This window comes from Solanum pennellii, chromosome 3, assembly GCF_001406875.1.
Source record: "Solanum pennellii chromosome 3, SPENNV200".
Lineage (NCBI taxonomy): Eukaryota > Viridiplantae > Streptophyta > Magnoliopsida > Solanales > Solanaceae > Solanum > Solanum pennellii.
Window position 1 is genome coordinate 70,411,391 of NC_028639.1, and position 23,108 is coordinate 70,434,498.

Genomic DNA, 23,108 nt, shown 5'->3' on the forward strand with positions numbered 1-23,108 from the left:
GAAATTTAAAATGCTCTATAACAAACATACAAGTCGAATTGGATAACGAGAAGAACGTACATGGCTAAAATTTAGAGTTATGGATGGAGATTCTACAAAATTAGAATCAAAGTATATTTTTTTTATGAATAATCTTAGGAATTAACTTTCTTAAGCATGATACTTGATACCTACAATCAATTACTATTATGTAAATTTTGCCTAAATTAGATACAACCTTCAATTTCAAAAATTAAAACCCCCAAAAAATTGGACGGCAATACAAGAGAGAATCAAACATAGACTAACATTTAGAGAAATTGACGAGTAAAACATCAATAAACCATCAAAAATTTAAAAGTGAAAAAGAAAAAAATAAACACTATGAACAAATATTTTTATAGATTTCAAATATGTTAAACTAATAAACAGAAAGTAAATCATCTTTTATTTAAAGTAATGAATAAGAAAAAAGAATTGAATAAATATATCAATAAAAAACATAATTCAAAAGAATCTTTGTAGTGTGGAAAAGAAAAGAAAAAAAAAACAAAAAAAAAACACTTCTGAATAAAAAAGGATACCCCACGTTGCCACTTTATAAAATTATTTAATTTAATTAAAAGAATTCTCAAGTGCTACTAATTACAAAATTAAAAAAAAAAATTGTCAAAAAAAAAGAGGACTATATGTTGCTAATTAGTAAAATGGAATGTTCCGGTCATGCCAAGCCATTTTTTCTTTAATAGGGGCGGTTAGTCATGTTTTAGAGCCCGAATTGATTTAAAAAGTTGAATTAAAATAATTTTTAAGTAAAAAAAAAGTAGGAGGAGATTTACTTTTGATTTTTCACTTATTTAAAGTTGTTTTAAGTTATTTTTTGACCTTGTCAAACATTTCTTAACTTGTCATTTTTTACTTATGTTAAGTTGTCTTATTATTGCCAAACAGTTCCATAAATTAAAAAAGATCTAACTTAAAATAAAATTAATCAACTTTTAATTCAATCTAAACATCCTCTTTTAAGTGTTGTAATTTCTAAAAAAATAAATAAAAATACTATTATCATGAAGCATAAAATTTTTCAATTTGAATTTTGTCATAATAATTTTAAAGTTCTATTTCTGGAATTCTCAATGTCCTAGCATTGATAGTTTTTTAATTATAAAATCTAAAAAGTGATTATTTTTTAATTTTTTTCTTTGAAGCATTTTGTTAAACACAACTTTCCCATGATAGTAATGCTTAATTCTTTTCATACGAATGCTCCATAGATATAGTTCCTGCCTCTCCTGACACAACCGAACTCCTTAACTTATACAATATTAAATTGCTCTCAATAATTAATTATATGATAAACTCACGCAGTTAGGACATCATTATTGTTAATTTGTCATTTGATAACGATTAATGAAAAGAGGCGAAGTCAAAATTAAGAATTTAAAATTTTAAGTTTCTTCAATAACTGTCAATCAACTCTTTTAGAGGTTTATAAATTAATATATATATATATAATTAATTAATTAATTTTAATTTAAATATAGAGTCTATAAAGCTATTAGATTCGTACAAATCAAAAAAATTTCACTCAGCTCCGCCTTTATTAATAAAAGGAATAATAACAATATAACAATAACACGTGTTGTGATCCACAAACAAAACAATTATTACAACTTTCCCATCTTACTAGAAACTAGGATTGAGAATGAAATAGCATGCTTATAATTAGAATTGATAAATTAATTATCCACCTACAATTCACACGGTCCTCACTAGTTGTCATTATGAAATTAGTATAATTATCAACGTAACATACATACGTTAAAATAGAGAAATAACTAAGCAATGACCATAATGCATCTACACCACATGCTTGTTATTCCTTAGTTTAAGTAATTTATAACAAACTTTGAAAGCTCCATATACCAATTCCACTGTGTTTACCTACTCTCTAGACAACTCTATGGTCCCTTTCCCTTTTATTTTCGTGACCACTTATGTTGTATTACTTAATTATATAATAAATTTCTTTCTTTAATATTTCATCTTTTTTGTTATTAATATAAGAGAAAATGAGTAGCTTTTAGTTTCATGCAACTTAACTTTCTTTTGGTCCATTGAAAAAGACAAAATAATTTATTTAAAACAAAAAAAAACTTTTGGTCCATTGCAAAAGATTAAATAAAATAATTTTTTCTCATTAAAAGTAAAATAAATGATCTAAATAAAATTATTTTGAAATTTAGAAAAGAGTTATTTTTTTCTAAACAGATTAATGAAGAAATAAGTTACATGAATTGAAATGAAAGGAAGTAAAAGCCAGTTTGAATTGACTTAAAAAATATAATTTTTTTTCAAGTCCTTTTAAGAGTTATATAAATTGAAATGAAAGGGAGTAAGAGTCGGTTTAAATTGACTTAAAAAAATATAACTTTTTTTCAAATCCTTTTAAGAGTTATTTTTAGCTTCGTTGTACGCTTTCAAATGCTAAAAATGTTTTTTAATGCAATTCAAATAAAATTATTTTGAAATTTAGAAAAGAGTTGTTTTTTTCTAAACAGATTAATGAAGAAATAAATTACATGAGTTGAAATGAAAGGGAGTAAGAGTCACTTTGAATTGACTTAAAAAAATGTATTTAAGTCAAAAAATAGAAAGTCAAATTTAAATAATTTTTAAATAAGAAAATATAATTTCTTTTCAAAGTCATTTTAAGAGTTATTTTTAGCTTTGTTGTACACTTTCAAATACTAAAAATGTTTCTAATTTCTAGTCACACGAGAAAAGAGGTCAAATAGCAAGGCAAGGTATACATTCGTTTGGCTCCTCGCGAAGTATAGTTCACATCCAAACATCTGACCGGGGAACATGACAATTCAACTAGGCTCTAAGTAATATGGTGTACTCCTACTTATAACGATGCGGCGTCTGCCTAGTTGGCGATAGCAAATTAATTGTTCGCATCGAAATTTCATTTTCCCAAACAATAAACATCAATACCATCTGCATATAGATACAAAATTCTCATACTTGGAGAATAATCCATGTTTCACATCACATATAATTAACCAACTCAAACAATGTTAAAACTTAAATTTATTAGTACACCATAAAAATTTCGGTGGGATGATATTTATGATCTCTCCACCCTTATCTATTCCTCGTATTCGAGTCATAGATATATAAAAATGATGTTAAAAGAGTAATTTCTCCTTTACATGAGCTATTGTGGATATCAAACCTCTAATGGAAAAATAGAAGAAAGAAGATTAACAAATAGACAAGAGTTAAGACATGTATTAGGTGTCAATTATCAGTGGCTCTTCATGTTTAATTCCAAATTTGGTAAAAATGTTCTGGTCCTTGTGAACCAATAATCGATATCACATACACGATTACCATCATGATTGTCACTTATAATAACAATTATATAATTGACTATGACTTGTCAACTATAAATTATATACTCCCTATTAGGGACATTTTCAGTGAAATTTATCCCTTAAAAGGGTCTAATACATATGTCTCCTGACCAAAAGGTAAGGAATTCAAAAAAAAAAAAAAAATCTTGCCAGGCTATCAACAACCTGATTTTCTTCTCTAGTGAATTCATTTTATGAACATACATAGATATAATTGTGTCAAAATGAACATGTTGGAGACTTGGATAATGAGGTGATAAAATTAAGAATTTGGTTAAGGTGTTCAACATTTAATATAATATATATATATAGAGAGAGTATATTAGTACATCTATTAAAGGTATAAATTTTTTATTTGACCTGATACATGCTAATTATTTATGTATTAGACCTTTCCTCACGATAGATAGATGTGTTCATTAGGTATCCGAAACCTTCTGCATAAATTGGTGGTGACGATGATAGAAAAGGAGATATATATATATATAAATAATTGGATATATAAGTCAGGTGAGACAAACAAACATATTTGATTTAGCTATCTTTTGCTTAGATCAACAACGACAATGATAGAAAAAGAGATGTAGATATAGAAGTCAGATGCGACGAACAATAGACATCCAACTTAGCTACCTTCTGCTTAGATCGGTGACAACAATAATAATTTACTTATTAACTCCTATAATTAATAAGTTTAATAATGCCTTTAATTTGTGTAGGATTTGATATATACTTAATACTAAAAGACAATTGTCAAGCAAAGAGATGATGATGTATACGTAATTTGAACCCATCTCATTTACTTTCTAAGCCCCACTATGATGCAGATGCTTATATACAATTATACAGACGTATCTTAGTTGCACAGCCCCACTTAGCTTGACTAAACATACGTAAAATCATAATATGAATAGTCCACATCCATGTGTTACTTCTTTGGAAGGCCGTTTCAATACTTAGTTCAATCCCAACGGGGTAACATTTATGTCTTTTCTTTATCAAATTAAATTTAAAAACATTGTTGCACAACATTGGACAAACATAACACTCAGCAATGACTATAATGACCGCAGGAAAATATTAATACCTTTTCCTGTTTCGGTCAACAATTTAATTTTAATCGTAAATTTATGCATAATATGTCTTTAAAGAGTTAAAAATAAAATTTATATATTGAAAAACTATGTCAACCACAGTAATTGATAATTCATAATAGTTAACATATATATGAAAGAACTAAGTTAAAGAAAAATTTATTTGAATCTAGAAATCCAAATAATATCAGATAAATGGAGACAAAGAGAGTAATACATTAGATATTGTAATAGGAAAAATATCCGAGGGCTGAATTTTTTTACGTGTAATAATAAAAGACCAACAATTTTACCTAATAAGTTTAAGGGTAGCATGATTAATTAATTCCTGTTGAGGAGTTCCTCAATCATTTGAAGCGCCATTCGTTCTTCTTCATTCATCACACCACATTCTTTGCCTTGTTCGATCTCGATCGAATTCTCCTGAGACGAAAACGTAGTTGAAGAAGTTACGTTTTCGTCTGGAATAATTATATGCTCGTTATCATTAATCATCTTCTTTTTTCCAAATTCAACAGTCATGACCCAGCTAGAATCAGGCCGGGCTCCGGCCCGTTTCTGCCAAACCCCAATGTTGGAACTCTCTGTATCAAGTCTGAGACAAGTGAGAGACGGCGATGGCGATTTACAGCTCTTCCGAAGTTTGGCGCTAAGTATAGCAGAGAGTGATGATGATGATGATGATCCTGATAAAATCGAATTATTAGATTTATAATTTTCTTTTTTATTTTCATCCATTGCTTGCACTGGGAAATTTGTTTTGGCGTTACGTCCGCTCATTAAAACAGCAGCCTCATCATACGCTCGGGCAGCTTCTTCTGCAGTTTCAAACGTACCTAGCCACACTCTCCTCTTCCTACCAGCAAACAAAAATAAAAATAATCAAATATAAATTCAAATATATTTGATTAATGATCGATTAATATATAGATCGATATATGAAATTAAAAGTGTGCATGGTAAAAGTACAGTAAAGGATGACGAATTTCAGCGACCCAAGAACCCCAATGGCGTTGCCTGACACCTCTGAACTTCTTTGCCTGTACCATATTTGAATGTGGGCAAGCAATTGTCAGATAGGGACAAGAGCAGCGAGCGAGCAAGAGAGAATTTGTACTATTGAAGGTATTAGAATTAGTTTATAAAAGAAGGATAAAGCATCGATTACAAGGACAGTGGTATTACTGGGATATTATAATTATATATACTATTTAAGTAGGTAATAAAGTTTAGTAAAAAGGGTTGTGTTATATATTAGCTAGAAATATAATGAGGAGGTAGCATTGAAGAAAAAGAAGATGAGTGGTTGGTAAGAATATTATTAGTGATTAATTTGTAGTAGTTCAATTACTACCACTATAGACAAGTCCACACTAGTCATGCAGTAATATCTCTTCTTTTAATTCTCTTTTATAGTACCATAATATTGGCTGCATGTGATGAGTAGACTACTTTTGATGGTGATTGGCTGATGCCTTGAATGAAATTAAGTGATAGCCCTATTATTCTACGATGGATGGAGACTTGAGCTATGATTTCCAACTTATAAATTTCAATTTCTTGTTAGAATTTGATTATATTTTTCATATTAATTTTTTTATTATAATTTTCATATCGATTTTTTAAAGTAAGGATTGATTGTAATTTTCATATCAATTTTTTAAAGTATGATAAATGGATGGCTTCTCTAATATGATTTAGATAATTCCTGTTTCATAAACTGACTTTTGAAACCATTAAATTATGTACATGATCCATTTCTTTAGAGTTATATTAAATATTAGTAATTGAGTTTTATATATTTGGTAAATTATTTATACAATTTTAAGTTTCCGTTTGGTTAAGTTAAAAGCTATTGGGTTTGAGTTTGATCAAACTCATATATACTCTTCTAGCTCCGTTCTTGGTCCACACTAAAAAGATAATTTTATCAAACACGTACCACCTACGAATATATTTAAATGGTACTTTTTTCATTTCAATATAAATGAATTTCTAGCACATTTTTTGTGGTTCAAGATTAATTATTTTTCAAACCCTAAATTATATTATTATTATTATCAAAAATACCCTTTTAATGTAGTTTTCAACTATTTTATATTTTCTGAGTATTCTCAATATATTATATATGAATTGCACAGTTACAAGAATAATTGACAAATTATTGTTTAAGTAATATAAATAACCCAAAAATGCATTTATTTTGAATTTGAGGGAATATACATTGTATATCTTTAGAAGTAAAAAAAGGATAATGCACAAGTACCTCCTTAACCTATTCCCAAAATCTCAGAGACATACTTATACTATATCGAGTTTCTATTACCCCCCTGAACTTATTTTATTAATAATGTTCTACCCTTTTTCGGCCTACGTGGCACTATCTTGTGGGCTCAATGTTGATTGACTTTTTTTTCAAGCTAGTTTCACGTAGGCCGAAAAGGGGTAGAAATTTACTTATAAAATAAGTTCAGGGGTAATAGGACCTTAGTATAGTATAAGTGTATCTCTGAATTTCGTACATAGGTCAGGGAGGTACTTGTGCATTTTCCCAGTAAAAAAAGATAAGTATGACTTCTATGACTAATTGTTCTTGAAAAGCAAGATTAATAAATTAAAATACAATAACAGTACGAAGTAATAACAGATAGTATTAAATAAATAGTATTAAAATAATATTAGTATTTACTGTGTACTAATCCTAGTCCTATTAGGATTAGTACTCCTTAATCCTAGTCCTATTAGGATTAGTACTCCTTCCTATATTTCCTATATATATCTCCCATGTATTCCCTTATTAGGTAAACACTTCAATACAATCAATATTCCCTCATGGTATCAAGAGCCAGAAAACCTAGATCTTCTTTTCTCTAGGTTTTTTTTTCTCTCTTTAGGGCACCGATCGTTCCCTCTCTTCTCTTGGGCGGCGGCAGCCATGACAACCGAGGTGGATCCTCTCGATTCACTTCCTTCTGGCGTTAAACTCCTTCTCAGGCATCTTCATGCCCTAATTCCCGAAAAATTATCAGACATAAATTACCCTACATAGAAAATCACCGTTCTTACAGCCCTTGAGGCCAATTACCTTCTCAAATACGTTGATGGAAGCACAGAACCGCCGCCGGCAGTCATCACCGCCACGGACAAATCAGAAAAAACCAATCCGGCCCATGCCGCCTGGAAAGCCGTGGATGGCCAGATCCGATCATGTTTGATTGCGGTCATCTCTCCCACGGTTCAGAAACACGTCCGATCCTACACAACTGCTTCAGCCCTGTGGACGGCCCTCGCAACACGCTATGCATCAATTTCCCACTCTCATATTTTTCAATTGCGTGATCGTCTCCACACAATTACCAAAGGCACGAAAACTATGGCGGAGTATTTAGACGAGGTCTCCACCATCATCACAGCCCTCGACACCGTGAACGAAATCATTCCCGAAAAAGATCTCGTCATGTGCGTCGTTCGGGGGCTCCCATCAGCTTACTCCTCCATTAAACAGGCAGTTCGCATCAGTCCAACGCCCGTTGACCTGGCTACTCTCTCCTCGTGGCTAAAAAGTGAAGAAATCAACGTGGATCTGGAGAGCAAACTTCTTCTCCGAGAAGCCGCTGTTATGGAGCCGGCCACCGCCCTCACCGCAAGCCAGAACTATCGCGGGGGGCGTGGTGGCGGCCGGCAGGGGAGCCGCCATGGCTACGGCAGAAACAGCGGAGGCCGCGGGCGCGGCGGTCGGCAGGGCAGTCGTCCGCCGTACGATGGTCAGCAGCACGGCAGCAACAACAGCCTGCACTCCTTCGGCAGCGGCGGGCAGTCATCTTCCAGCGGCGGGCAGGGCACTTACGAGCGGGATCGTCCAACTTGTCAAATCTGTCAGAAAACAGGACACACCGCTGTTCGTTGCTGGTTTCGGTATGAGGAGAGCCGAAATAGTGATAACCGTGCCAATTATGCATCTCAAGCCGGCCCTTCCTCTGAATGGCTGTTGGATACTGGGGCCAACATGCACGTTACTTCTGATCTATCCAAGCTTAACGCTCCAAATCCATATCATGGCTCCAATGGTATTACTGTTGGCAACGGTGAGTCCCTTAATATTTCTCACACTGGCACGGGTACCATTAAAACCCCCACCGCTATCTTTCACCTAGGTAACCTTACCCACGTCCCTTCTATTAAATCCAATCTCCTTTCAGTTCACCAATTCACAAAAGACAATAATTGCTCACTCTTGTTCACCTCTAATGATTTTCAGATCCTAGACAATACTACCAAGAGGGTGATTTTTCAGGGCCCCTGTGAGCATGGTCTGTACGTTCTTCCTGGCACAAGTTCGTCTGCCCACCCAGTTTCAGAAAGCGTTCCTGTGGCTCCGGTGGCTCTTTCGGCTGATGGCCACAGTCTGTTGTGGCACAGTCGTCTGGGTCACCCGTCTACTCAAATAATAAATTCTTTAATGTCTCAATTAGGTTTTTCTTCCATTCATGTAAACAATTGTGACTCCTGTTCAATTGCTAAATCTCATAAATTACCTTTTACTTTATCTGAGAAGCGTACAACTGCACCTTTTCAACTTATTCATTCTGACCTATGGGGTCCTACTGCTGTTCCTTCATTTGCTGGTTTTCGCTATTATATTTGTTTTGTGGATGATTTTACAAAATACACTTGGTTGTACCCACTAAAACACAAATCACAGGCATACACCACCTTTGTCACTTTTGAAAAAATGGTCAAAACACAATTCAATTCTCATGTTAAACTTTTTCGAAGTGACAATGGAAAGGAATATGTCAATAACATCTTTGGCCAGTTTCTGCAATCCCTGGGAATTATACATCAAACCTCCTGTCCATACACTCCCGAACAGAATGGGGTGGCTGAGCGTAAGCATCGCCATCTCATTGAAACGGTGGTTACTCTTCTACATCAATCTCATCTCCCTGTCTCCTTTTGGGTAGAAGCTCTAGCCACCGCAAACTACCTCATTAACAGAATGCCCAGTCACACTCTCTCCAACAAATCACCCTATCAACTCCTTTACCAAGAACTTCCCAATTATACCAACCTCCGCGTCTTTGGGTGTCTTGCCTACCCTTGGCTACGCCCTCATATTACTCACAAATTACAACCCCGATCCCGTCCTTGTATTTTTTTGGGCTATCATCCTACCTCCAAGGGTTATCGCTGTCTTGACCCACAAACTCATAAAGTCTACATATCTCGTCATGTCAAATTTGTCGAAAATGAGTTTCCCTACGAGTCTATTTCCTCCTCCACAAATACATCATTCATTGGCGTCCTTCCCCTTTTTCCAACATACTCACAGGGTCCCTCACCACCTTCCCCCACACCTCCACCCACTACCCAACCACCCCTCATCACCCCTTCGACCGTCACCCACAATACACCCGCAACCACCACCCACACTCACAACCAACCCGAACCACCCCATACCCACAACATCTCCAGCCCGATCCGTTTTGGGTCCTTCCCGGCCACCCCCGAATCACCACCGCCCGTGCCACCCCCCAATACTCATCCCATGTTAACCCGTGGCAAAGCCGGTATCTTTAAACCCAAAACCTTTCAGGCTACCATACTACCAAATACACCCCTTCCCGATAGTGAACCAACAACCTACTCTGTTGCCTCAAAAAATGCTTATTGGCGTCATGCTATGGATGACGAGTTTAAGGCTTTGACTGATCAGAAAACTTGGGTTCTTGTACCTAAGCCCCATGGGCGGCACCCAGTGGGCTGTAAATGGGTGTACAAAATTAAACACAATGCGGATGGCAGTATTTCCAGGTACAAGGCTCGTTTGGTTGCTAAAGGCTACAATCAGGAGTATGGGCTTGATTACTCCGAGACATTCAGTCCTGTTATTCGGCAGGAAACCATTCGCCTGGTACTGTCACTCGCCGTGCGCAACAATTGGCTCATCAATCAGTTGGATGTTTCCAATGCTTTTCTTCATGGCATGCTTGATGAAACTATCTACATGACGCAACCACCGGGCTATGTTGATCCCCGCTTCCCTCAACATGTTTGCAAACTCCAGAAGTCTCTGTATGGGCTCAAGCAAGCCCCCCGTGCTTGGTACACACGTCTGAAAACGTTCCTCCAGGGACTCGGCTTCACGTGTTGCGTACACGACACGAGTCTGTTTACTCGACATTCAGCACACGGTACAGTTATTCTTCTTGTCTATGTAGATGATATCATTATTACAGGCTCTACTGCAGCTCTCATTCAGGATGTCACTCGAGCTATGCATACTACCTTCAAAATGAAGGACCTTGGCCCGTTACATTATTTTCTGGGAATGGAGATTTCTCGGACAGGCAGCGGCTTGTTTCTTCATCAGTCAAAATATGCTCGAGATCTGTTGCAGAAAGCTGGACTGGAAAAATGCACCAGTCCTATCTATATCTCCCATGTATTCCCTTATTAGGTAAACACTTCAATACAATCAATATTCCCTCACGAAGAAATATATATATATATATATACACACACACGACATGAGGAATTATTTGTACTAGCTGAAAGTTCTGTGTTGCTCAGTTTTGTAACCTAATATTGGAACTCCCTAATATTGTATAAAAATATACCCCAAAAGTGACTTCCACAGTAATAAATGTTTTTTTGTTATAGTTTGATAGTTAAATGTAAAAGTCATTTAATTCCATTAGGTACATACTACTATTTGTAGCTGAAAATAATTTAAATTATGAATGAAGAAATCAGTGATTGTTCAGTATATAGCAAGCGTCCTAGTACTCTAATCAATATGAACAAAATAATGTGAGTAGTAATGATGAAATTAGCTATAAATACAATTTACAAAAGAGCGAAAAGCAATATTGTTTAATTTTATTGTGTACTGTTCCTTATCTTTTAGAGTGCAGCTTCATAATTTAAAAAGATATTTTTTAGATTGCATTAGCATTATTGAATTTTAAATAGTACTAAATGTTTGAAAAAAAATTGATTTATTAGACTGCAATGATATTATTGAATCCCAATATTCTCTTTTCACTTTACTTCGCCACTAAATTAAAAAAAAAACTATATTTTTAAATTTTTACTTATCACTATAAGTCTATAACATATCAAAAAAGAAATACAATATTTTTTTTCTTTTCATATTTTGCTCTCAACATATTTAACTTCTAGTAACCATTGGTATTTTAGTCGGATGCAAAATCTAACGCCAATAAGTAAAAGTAAATCGAGGGAGTAGTTTAGCGTTTTGTTTCGTATGGAGGGAAAAATATTTAAAAGTTATTTTTTTTTATTTTTTTATTTCAAAAAATTTGGTTAAAAATTTTTATTATAAAAACACGTTCCTTAAAAAATAGAAGCATGACTTTCCTATCGGAGTTATAAATGAGTTGGAGTGAGGAAATTAAATTTTTAGTCTAGCTAATTGTTTAAGGAACTAAAGACAAATGGTATTTATTAGATGATAACAAATTAATTAAATTGTGAAGAAAAATAAAAGTGTAGTGCCTGAATATATGAAAAGAAATGAGTAGTACTTACCTGATTGATCAGCAATTGCAACAAACAATGATATTTCCACATCTATGGCTTCCAGTAAGTAACTGAATAATTGTATGAAATAAATGCTACTACTAGACGTAGCACGTAAAATGTTGCTATTTTTTTGTGAATTATTGAGAGTTTAAGTAGTAAGTGATATTATTATTCAATGCATTACCTTTTTAGGATACTGTTCCATAACTATCACAAAAGGAAAAAAGATGGAGTAGTATATATGGTGAAGCAATTACTCTAATTAACATAATTAGTCATAAGGTATGTGTTTAATTTGGTATTAACATTTTTATTGTTTGTTTGTTGTATCGAATTAAACCTCGTTATATTTTGTAAAGAAAGTAAAATATAAAATAAGATTGATCAAATTTTATTAAGTCTAAATAATGCTTATTGGGGAATTTACTATTATACTTAATTGATGATATTCACAAAAAAATATTTAGCATATTTAGCGGATTGGATGTTTGTTCAAATGAACTAGTCAGTATTTTTATCAAGGACTTGTCTAAAGAGAAGAGATAAAAAGAGTCTATATTGACGATTAATAAGAATAGTGATCTCCTTGTATAACTTATACGATTTTAATAACTTTTTTTTTAGCTAACTTTTAGGGGCAAGTTAAGTGCAAAGATATTATTATTGTTATGTTATTGATAATTTTCATAAAATTAAAAGAGTAACAAATTTGGAAAATAAGTTAAACTACATTATATTATTCTAAAAACTTCACATTAGTATAAAACTTAAACTACATTATATTATTCTAAAAACTTCACATTAGTATAAAACTTAAATTCACATATTAGGATTATTTACACAGGACTACCCCATAAAACAGTGACCTTATTTCGTCTACCATAGGCGCAAAACTCATTCATATTCCGAAATTATTTCTATAAAAATTATTCTTATCTCTCTAATGAAATGAAACTAGTAACTATAGTACTTCTGAGTTATTTTTCGCAGAAAAAAAATAAATGTTTTGCCTAGAAATACTCCTTTCGTCCGATATTGTTTGTCATGGTTTCTATATTTAGAGTTAAACTATAAAAATTTTGACTAACATTTTAAGATGTATTTATTCATCATATTAATATGCAAAATATTGTAATTTATAGTACTTTTTATATAGTTTTAGAATATTTAATTTTTTTGTTTAAAATATCGAATTAATGTGATCCAATTTACCTTTGAAAATTAGTCAAATTGACTTTCGATAAGCGCAACATGACAAACACTTCTGGACGGAGAAAGTATAATGTATGATTCAACTTCCAATCCAATACATGCATATCACGTGTTTAAATTTAATGCTTTTTAGTTTTAAATGCATTTTGAAAATATTCTTAGATTATAAAGATTTAAAATAATGTCCAAGTATCTTTCTAAGCAAGTGTTACGTAAAATTGAAGTTATGATATTGGTCGTGAAAGAAAATAATTAACTTCAACGATAAAAATGACTCACAGTAAATAAAATCTTCAAATTTTTTTTCACTTTGTTTTTTAAAAAATCTTAATTTTTTCCGTTTTGGTGAATATTATTTAAATTAGAGAACTATTTGCATATAAGGTAATCATCAGATACCAAAAATATTTTTATACATCAACTTATAACAAGCTTACTTAGAAAAAGACAAACTTACTGCCTTGGGCAACTCTAATTTTACTCACAATCAATAATGATTGAAATTTTTTTATTTTAAATTAAAAATGTGTTGAAAAGCACGTCGATAGTACTATTCTCCAAAACAGGTTTTACAATATGTGAACTTGAATTTAATTAAGGCTCAATATAAATATCAAATATCAAATTTAAAACAAAAAAAATTAAAATTCATATGGTGTAAATTAGTTACAAAGAAAATATCATTTATTTTTATCTCTTTGTTTTTTGCAGTTTATTTTTAGGTTACAGTACTCTTAATTATGCTTTAATTTCGCAAGATTGACAGACAATATATGTAGGAATAAGTTATGTAGGGAAAAATTTTGTAATTTTGAAATTGAATTTATGTCTCTATCAATATAAATTTTGTAAAAACTACCTTGTGCTTTGTGAATTTCGCCTTATGAATTTCACTTTACCTTGTATTACATATAAGCCACGACTTGTGCTTAGTGAGCTTTATCTTGAGACTTTTTTATCGTTTGTTCTAGGGAAAATGCATACATATTTTCTCAATCTATGTCTGAAATTTCAAAAAGATATTTATACTATACTAAGATCTTATTATCTTGCTGAACTTATTTTATAAATAATTTGCTATTTCTTTTCGACCTACGTGACACTACTTTGTGGTCCCAACATGTGTTGATATTTTATTTAAATCTAGTGTCACATAGGTTGAAAAAGGGTAAAAGATTATTTATAAAATAAGTTAAGAAATAATAAGACATTTATATAGTATAAGTGTGTCTATGAGATTTTAGACATAGATTGAAGAGATATTTGTGCATTTTCCCTTTGTTCTATATCAAAGATATCTACGTCTACCTTTTATTACTAGAAGTATTAAAAGATAAAAATTAAAAATCTATCTATTTGAAATTGTATACCTAATAAGTCAATATTCTTGAATAGGAAACTTAACAACTTTTAATAATTCTGAAAGTATTCAATTCTATAATACAGGTACCGTGAAATTTAGATGATTCTAGTTTATTATTTCCTTTAGTTTATTTAAATTAAATTTTTATTATCTAATTTAATTATTTTGCACATAAAAATCAGGTCCTCAAAAAGGCAAATTAAATTAAGAGTTTAGTAACCTCTGTTTACTCAGTCAACTTTTTAACATTCCGCTATGTCTATGGGGCAATTTCTATAACCGCACAGCTTTATCGCCTATCGAATCGCCACATCACTCCTTTTTACAGCAAACATCTTTAACTTTCCTTTTGTTGGAGTGACATTTCAGGTCTAAATGCACTAATCTTTTTTTTTTTGGTTTGCATGCACTGATTGTTTTCCCCTAATTTGACGTGAGTTCAACTTATACAATGATTTTTGTGTTTGTAGCACCACTTAGTTTTGCTACTAATTAGTATATTGTAATCCTTTGTTTGAAGGTGAAAAAATGGCTCCGATTCTGCTTCATGGTACTCTGCATGTCACCATACACGAGGTCGATAAGCTGCACGCGAAGCACGGTCGCAACTTCTTCAGCAAGGTTATACATACATAAGTACATATAATATAAGCTACATTTTAAATTTTAATGGTGAAATAGTCTGGTGAATTCGTGTATTTATATTTTAAACTCTCATACTTATCTCCTTGTCATATGAACTCTTAAACTCAATCAAAATGAGATTTTAATATAGGCTACATTTCGAATTATTTCATAACTATTTTTTAAAATTATTAATTAAAATTATTTAATAAAATGTAAAATAATAATATTTTAATTTATTTTTGATAATTTTTAAAGTAAATTTTCATACATTCAATTCTCCCTATTTTTACTTTTTCATGACCAAAATCGAAGAAAGCCATTGCCGTCGTCATCGTTTTTGTCGGCGAAATCACATTTACTTTTTCTCTCATACGTCTTCACCTCAACGGCATACTATCACTATTTTTCTTTCCTCCTCCAATCTCTACAAGAACAACAACTTTAGCCATCATATCACCAGATCTGGCCGAAAAACCTCTTCAATGCCATGACCTTACACTCACACACCTCGTTCTCCTCTCCACAAGCCAGCATCGCCTCTCTCTCACACTGATCTACTGCAAAACAGTAGTGACGTGCACCATTATCGTCGTTTCTCTCTCTCAAGCCACTGCAATTCAATGGTCTCCGACGAGGGCTAGTCGCTTTCTCCCTCCGCAGTGAATCAGTCGCCGAGATCTGTTGTATAATCAACTTTGAATTTCTACTTCTCCATAAGTAATTTCAAAAAAAAAAATACCTTTCTAAGAAATAACAAAAGGGAGCAATGGAGATGGTAGCAAAAATAGGCTGATATGCTGACTTAACTAAAGGATCCGTCTGATTATTCATCACTAATTTTTTTATTATTATCATCCCAGTTAATTGTAGAAAAGGTAAAAAAAAAGTTGTTGGTCACAGGTGAAAATGGCCAAAATAGAGGCGTTAATGGTCACTGGCAAGTGGAAGAAGAAGACCTATTTTTTTAAAAAATAATTTTTTTATAATTTTAAAAAAAAATTAATCTAAAAAAGTTATTATAAGATACTTGAAGTCACACTCTTGCCAACTTAGTCATCGTAATGACACATAAGTTTAGTCAATGATAAAAGAGATCTGTTAAATTATGTTTTGTTGAGTTTAAGGATCCAAAAAGGCGCAAGTAAAATGGTTCAAAATACAAAATGATATAAGTATAAGGGTCTATCAGACCATTTTGTCAATTTTAATTGAATCACCATACGTATTCGTTAAAATAAAACAGATTGGTCCTATTCAATAATGGAATATAGAGTATGCTTGACTCGATTTTGATATGATATGTACTAATGTTTTTTTTTTCTTTCTAAATTTTCTAAGAACATGAAGTTGGACTGTTCCTCGCTATAGGGATTGGATGAGCGTAATTGCTATTCCAGTCTCATGCTTTTGTGATTGACTGTATCCTCCGAGTCTCATAGGACTCAGATAGACCAACAAAAGCATATTCTCTAAATTGTTAAAATGTACTTATGTTTTTAATTCTGATATAACTATTATGATCTGATCGATTGAAATCACATAATTGCAGATTAAAGATTCTGTCGAGGAGAAGGTAGGTATGGGCAAAGGAGCTTCTAGAATTTATGCGACAGTTGATTTGGAAAAGGCAAGGGTTGGAAGAACCAGAGTTATTGAAAATGAACCAAACAATCCTAGGTGGTATGAGTCTTTCCACATCTATTGTGCTCATATGGCAAAAAATGTTATATTTACTGTCAAAGATAACAATTCCATTGGTGCAACCTTAATTGGAAGAGCTTATTTACCAGTTAATGACCTATTGGAAGGGGAAGAGGTTGATGAGTGGATTGAGATACTGGATGAAGATGAGAATCCCGTTGAAGCAGGTTCTAAAATCCATGTGACACTGCAGTATTTTGAAATCAGTCGTGATCGTAATTGGGGACGTGGAATAGGTAGTTCTAAATATCCTGGTGTCCCTTATACTTTCTTCCCTCAGAGAACAGGATGTCGCGTTTCTTTGTATCACGATGCACATATCCCTGATAATTTTATTCCGAAAATCCCTCTATCAGGGGGTAAGTATTATGAACCACATCGATGTTGGGAAGATATCTTTGATGCGATTTCTAATGCAAAGCACATGATTTACATTACTGGCTGGTCTGTATATACTGAAATAACCTTGATGAGAGACTCCAGGAGGGAAAAGCCTGGAGGAGGCGACACAGTCGGAGAGCTGCTCAAGAAGAAGGCGAAGGAAGGTGTTAAAGTCCTCATGCTTGTATGGGATGACAGAACATCTGTACGTCTGCTGAAGAAAGACGGTCTCATGGCCACTCATGACGAAGAAACTGAGGAGTACTTTAAAGATTCTGATGTGCATTGTGTCCTTTGCCCTCGGGATCCTGATGATGGTGGAAGCATAGTTAAAGATATACAGACTTCTACAATGTTTACTCATCATCAGAAAATCGTCATAGTGGACACTGACATGCCCAATGGAGAGTCAGAGACGAGGAGGCTTATGAGCTTCGTTGGTGGCCTTGATCTTTGTGATGGGAGATACGATACTCCTTTCCATTCACTTTTTAGGACGCTGGATACAGCACATCATGATGATTTCCACCAACCTAATTTTGCTGAAGCTTCGATTGACAAAGGAGGGCCTAGAGAGCCCTGGCACGACATTCATTCTCGAGTTGAAGGACCAATTGCTTGGGATGTACTGTATAATTTTGAGCAGAGATGGAAAAAACAGGGCGGAAAAGATATTCTTGTGGACGTAAGAGAGCTTGACAATGTTATCATTCCACCATCTTCAGTTATGTACCATGATGATCCTGAATCATGGAATGTTCAATTATTCAGATCGATCGATGGTGGGGCAGCTTTCGGGTTTCCTGATACACCAGAAGAGTCGGTAAAGGCTGGTCTAGTGAGCGGGAAGAATAACATAGTCGATAGAAGTATCCAAGATGCTTACATCACTGCTATTCGTCGAGCAAAGAATTTCATCTACATTGAAAATCAGTATTTTCTCGGAAGCTGTTACGATTGGGAGGATGATGATGTGAACGTGGAGGAGGTTGGTGCTTTGCATCTCATCCCAAAAGAACTTACATTGAAGATTGTTAGTAAAATTGAAGCTGGAGAAAGGTTTACTGTATATGTTCTGGTTCCAATGTGGCCAGAGGGAATTCCTGACAGTGCATCTGTACAAGCAATATTATATTGGCAAAGGAGGACAATGGAAATGATGTATAAACATATATTTAAGGCTCTCAGAGATGCAGGTATCGATGATCACCCCAGGAATTATTTGACTTTTTACTGTATTGGTAATCGAGAGGTGAAGAAGAGTGGAGAATATGAACCTTCACACAAGCCTGAATCTGATACTGATTATAGACGAGCTCAGGAAGCTCGTCGCTTCATGATCTATGTTCATTCCAAGATGATGATTGGTGAGTTGTATGTAGTATGCAATTTCATTGTGATCTATCTTATAATATTTGACATTATAGAAATAGTCTTCTAACTTTTATTTCTCAACAGTTGATGATGAGTACATTATAGTTGGATCAGCCAACATTAACCAGAGGTCAATGGATGGGGCAAGAGACTCAGAGATAGCAATTGGAGCATACCAGCCTCATAATTTAACGACAAACAGGCAACCAGCAAGAGGTCAAATTCATGGGTTCCGAATGGCATTGTGGTACGAGCATATGGGGATGCTCGATGACACGTTCCAACATCCAGAGAGCGAAGATTGTGTGAGGAAGGTGAATGGAATAGCTGATAAATACTGGGATCTGTACACAAGTGAGAGTCTAGAAACTGATCTGCCTGGTCACTTACTCCGATACCCTGTCGGACTTACCAACGACGGTGAGATCACAGATTTGCCTGGAAATGGAAATGAGTACTTCCCTGACACTAACGCTAAGGTTATTGGTACTAAATCTGACCTCCTTCCTCCTATCCTCACTACCTAAGTTTAATAAAACTTGTAGACTTGTTATGTTAACGAAATAATAAATTCCTAGCTAGGTTATTGTTGTTTTTTGTTACAACTTTTTTTTTTTTCAGATGTAATTTCATACGTGTTCTGAACGGATACTAGTATTGGATTCTTTGAAAATTTAACACTTTGTTATTTTCTTGTTGATCCCATTGTCTCATTAATTAATAATAATACTAGGAGGCACTATATTGCATCAGTTACTTGGATTGAAATTAGAGGTTTGAGGTCAATTTTGGGGGAAATTGTTAGAAGGGTATGAATGACACGTATATAGACAGTGGGTATGAATGACCGCATAATATAACTTGAGGATTAAGAGTAATTTCAACCCTTTTCTCTAAAATTTAATTCTAAAATTTATAGTTCAACCTAATTCCTTGAACTAAATGCACATATGGGATAAGCAAAGTTTGTTGAAAGTATGTGAGATGTAAGAGATGCAGAGATATGAAGTTGCATACAATGAAATGGTGTTGAAACTAACCAGACAAGTGGCAAAATCCCAAATATCAAAGATTCCATTTGCAATTTGTCCACTTGGGTGATTTTTGATCTATTCTCATTTTTCATTATTGTTTTGAATAAATTAGACTGAAAACGTGTCTATTGGTCCTTATTATTTATCAATACCTAATTCTACTTTTCCCTAATCCAATCAATCGTGACATTTAGATTCAAATCATCCAAACTTCGACACGTGCAACGTACTGTTGTAAAAATTGGAAGATTTTTTTGTTTTGTTTTTTCTATAGATGTCAAAAGTCTGCGATAAAGCTCCTAATTAAATTTAAATCACGCACTATAGAGCTTATTTAAAAGTGACATTTTTAATATAATTCTCTCCACACTCAAAATTTGAAGTCAAAATCTGCTACTACACCACGATTCATATTAGAAAAGATTTATATTAAGTGAACTATAGTGTTGCTTCATTATTTTGATTGTTTATCCTTTCCGTTTCACGGGACAGGGCCTACAACTATCTTAATACAGTTTTCTGTTACTTTCGAATACTAGAGGTTCATAGAACAGACAAATGTTATCCACAAAAAATGAGAAACTAATTTATTTCAAGTTCCTTTTTTTTTCTTCTCAAAATATCAAATCACATGCAACGAGAGGTGCACAGTAATCTGAAAGTATCAATCTTGTCCGCTTCTCACCTTAAATGAACCGAACGTTCTGATTTTGATTTTTCTTTTAACAACCTATTATTCATTATTGTATTTACACCGTGAGTCATTACGAAAGAGATCATTTTAAAAATAACTTCATTTCGAAGCTTGAATTAAATATCTAGTTCATAAAAGATTTTTTTACCTATCATATTGTGAATTGTGAAAGAGCAAAGAACTCTAGGTTCAACACTATAGCTTGAATCCGATCATAATATATTCAATTCGTGAGATTTTTATTTTTATTAAAATAATATAATTTAAAAAATTTAAATCATATATCCAAAGAAAATTTTAATATCAAATCAATCTGATTTTTGATCACACATGCATTGTTACCTCTAAGTAATACTTTGGCCAAGAAAAATCGAGATTTTTTTTTTTTGGATAAAATCCAATACTAGCTCGTTTGGATATAAGAATTTTTTTGCTTTTCTTTTTCTTTCAAAAACGTTGTCAATTAGAAATTGAATTTTAACTACCTTTATTTATAAGTAAAATAAAAACTTACCCCTCCCTAAAGTTCAATATTTTCTGAAATAACATGTAATATTATGAAATTAATATTCAACTAATAAATCTATTTCAACAACACAAGTGGTTAGCTCTTGTCATGACAGGTAAGGTACATAATTCTTTTCTGACTTGACATGCAGCCACTGCTACAGCCTAAAATAAAGCACTTGTATCAAAACTTGAAGTGCAAAATAGTAGATTGAACTTGCACGTCTCCAACTTTTCCCCACTTCTTTTCAGATTTTAGACTACCTTCTTTGTTTTTCGTATATGGACGGGGTTCATTCAAACTTTTTTTAGTAAAAAATATTTATTTATATATGATTAAAATTATATATATATATATTATATGTTGAATTTTTTTATTCGAATAGTTGGTGTATCAACTCCTTTAAATTTTAAAATTATTTTTAAAAATTCTATCTCCGCCACAGATTTTATCTAAGTTAAACACTTTGTAGGGACTCTGTTACACACCATAAATCCATCCCCAATTTCATTTTGAACACAACTTTGTCTTTCTTCCCTTCTCTGCCGTGCAAGTGCGTTATATTGCTGAAAGCAAAAGTTACATTTAATTATACATCAAACACTTGGAGAAAATCAGTTACACCATTTATATCTTTTCTTCCTTTTTCTCTTCTACGAAAGATTTAAACAAAAAGTGAAATCGAGATTCATCGAGAGTGGAGCAGTATTATTTTATATATACCTCAAATTACTTTGAAAAACCTGTTGCACCAACTCCAAAGTTCTTCTAGCTGAGGCCTTATTACTTTAACTAACTACTACTGCTTAACCCACCCACTAATTTCTTCTGTATAAAAAATTGAGACGCCATTCTTTTCAATCAGTCAACTTTTTGTTGGAGTATATTCTACACCAGTCAATTAATATTCCTCTAAAAATTTCTATTCAACCTCACCAACCAAATTATACTATGTCAAGTATGTTGGGTTCACAAGGCTTCGTATTGGCGACAGCCATGGCGGTCTCTGCCGGCACCGTAATTTTACTCGATCTTTTCCGGGTCAAGTACTTCCCGGCGACCCATCTTTCCGATCAACAACAAGATGAAAAACAGATCCTCAAGTCCTGTTTATCTTCAGGTACATACTAATTAAAATCTATGACCGAACGGGAGATCATTTTTTTGATCTTGGTTAATCGAATTAATTATGATTTTCTCACGTTTTTTTTTAGCTGGGAAGAACAAGGACAAAACAAGAAAGAAAAAGAAGAAAGTTCAATTTGCCGCTGATGTGAAAAGTTCGAGCGGAAATGGCGAGGAGTACAGAAGAAAACAAATGAGGAAATTCACAGAAAGTCGAATTAAATCTTGTGGGAATGAGATTGTGGGGATGCCAGGAAATAGGATGGCTTTGTACACTGGGATTCTCAAGGATCGGGTTCAAAGAATGGGATTCTCCCATTGATCAATTTGTATTTTCGTTTTGGCTAATTCCTCTTCCACTTCTTGTAAAACAAAAACAGAGGAATTAGGGCAAAGAAATTTCAAAGGCCTCACTGTAATTTGTAAATAATGGCGTGTGAACGTATTTTCTCTACATGAAATTAGGAATTCCTAGTGTATATTTTTCTGGAATCTTCAGTTAATGGGTAGTTGTGTATTTTTCTGGAATATTCAGTTTGTTTAATTTTGAGTTGGGTATAGATATTAAGATTCGATAAAATTTGAATTTACTCATTTTGGAACTTACTTTTGTTGTTAATGGTAACAACACTTCCAACAATTTATTTTTTACATTTTCAAATCTCGAATTACTCTTATTAAGAGGGAAGAAATTGTAATCAATTTATCCCTATTCATATTGGTGCCAAGGACAGGTTCTTGTACAAGCTATTTATTACTGATTTGTCCAATGTTAATGCCAACATTCATCTTGAGCTTGGATCAGTATAATTGCATTAATTACAAATTTCTTATTCACATATGTTAATTGTTATAAGGGAAAATTAGTTTTCATTTGTTCATTTCTAGGCATAATTTTAGTTGAGCATTTTGTGATAGAAATGATTTTTTTTTAATTTAAATTTTTTGAAGTTAGGAATATTATTTGGTTATAATTTTACAAAAAATACGAGTGAAATAAAGCTTTATCTGTATTTTAAATTCCAAATATAATATGAATTTAAGAT

At 33.0% G+C, this 23,108-nt stretch overlaps 3 protein-coding genes across 3 annotated transcripts; 2 read left to right on the plus strand and 1 right to left on the minus strand.

The window, feature by feature from the left end:
• Positions 1–4,638: 4,638 nt before the first annotated feature.
• LOC107015437 (ethylene-responsive transcription factor WIN1) lies at positions 4,639–5,925 on the minus strand. Its single transcript, XM_015215701.2, has 2 exons — positions 5,465–5,925; positions 4,639–5,351 (listed from the first exon to the last, which is right to left on the minus strand). Exons 1-2 carry the CDS (start codon positions 5,542–5,544, stop codon positions 4,817–4,819), a joined length of 615 nt encoding a protein of 204 aa, XP_015071187.1. The 5' UTR covers positions 5,545–5,925; the 3' UTR covers positions 4,639–4,816.
• Positions 5,926–14,975: 9,050 nt separating this feature from the next.
• LOC107013926 (phospholipase D alpha 1) lies at positions 14,976–19,401 on the plus strand. The gene is made up of 4 exons (XM_015213802.2): positions 14,976–15,051; positions 15,139–15,239; positions 16,795–18,694; positions 18,786–19,401. Exons 2-4 carry the CDS (start codon positions 15,147–15,149, stop codon positions 19,226–19,228), a joined length of 2,436 nt encoding a protein of 811 aa, XP_015069288.1. The 5' UTR covers positions 14,976–15,051; positions 15,139–15,146; the 3' UTR covers positions 19,229–19,401.
• Positions 19,402–21,388: 1,987 nt separating this feature from the next.
• Positions 21,389–22,648, plus strand: LOC107012820. Its single transcript, XM_015212755.2, has 2 exons — positions 21,389–22,057; positions 22,152–22,648. The coding sequence occupies exons 1-2, from the start codon at positions 21,889–21,891 to the stop codon at positions 22,382–22,384; spliced, it is 402 nt and encodes a 133-aa protein (XP_015068241.1). The 5' UTR covers positions 21,389–21,888; the 3' UTR covers positions 22,385–22,648.
• The last annotated feature ends 460 nt before the right edge of the window (positions 22,649–23,108 follow it).

Excerpts from the sequence above, each read along its gene's own strand:
- LOC107015437 (XM_015215701.2), bottom strand. The coding sequence starts at position 5,544 with ATGGTACAGGCAAAGAAGTTCAGAGGTGTCAGGCAACGCCATTGGGGT. Across the intron at positions 5,352-5,464 it reads GAAATTCGTCATCCTTTACT|GAAGAGGAGAGTGTGGCTAG; the intron begins GTACTTTTACCA and ends GTTTGCTGGTAG.
- LOC107013926 (XM_015213802.2), top strand. The coding sequence starts at position 15,147 with ATGGCTCCGATTCTGCTTCATGGTACTCTGCATGTCACCATACACGAG. Across the intron at positions 15,240-16,794 it reads GTCGCAACTTCTTCAGCAAG|ATTAAAGATTCTGTCGAGGA; the intron begins GTTATACATACA and ends ACATAATTGCAG. Across the intron at positions 18,695-18,785 it reads TCATTCCAAGATGATGATTG|TTGATGATGAGTACATTATA; the intron begins GTGAGTTGTATG and ends ATTTCTCAACAG.
- LOC107012820 (XM_015212755.2), top strand. The coding sequence starts at position 21,889 with ATGTCAAGTATGTTGGGTTCACAAGGCTTCGTATTGGCGACAGCCATG. Across the intron at positions 22,058-22,151 it reads CAAGTCCTGTTTATCTTCAG|CTGGGAAGAACAAGGACAAA; the intron begins GTACATACTAAT and ends GTTTTTTTTTAG.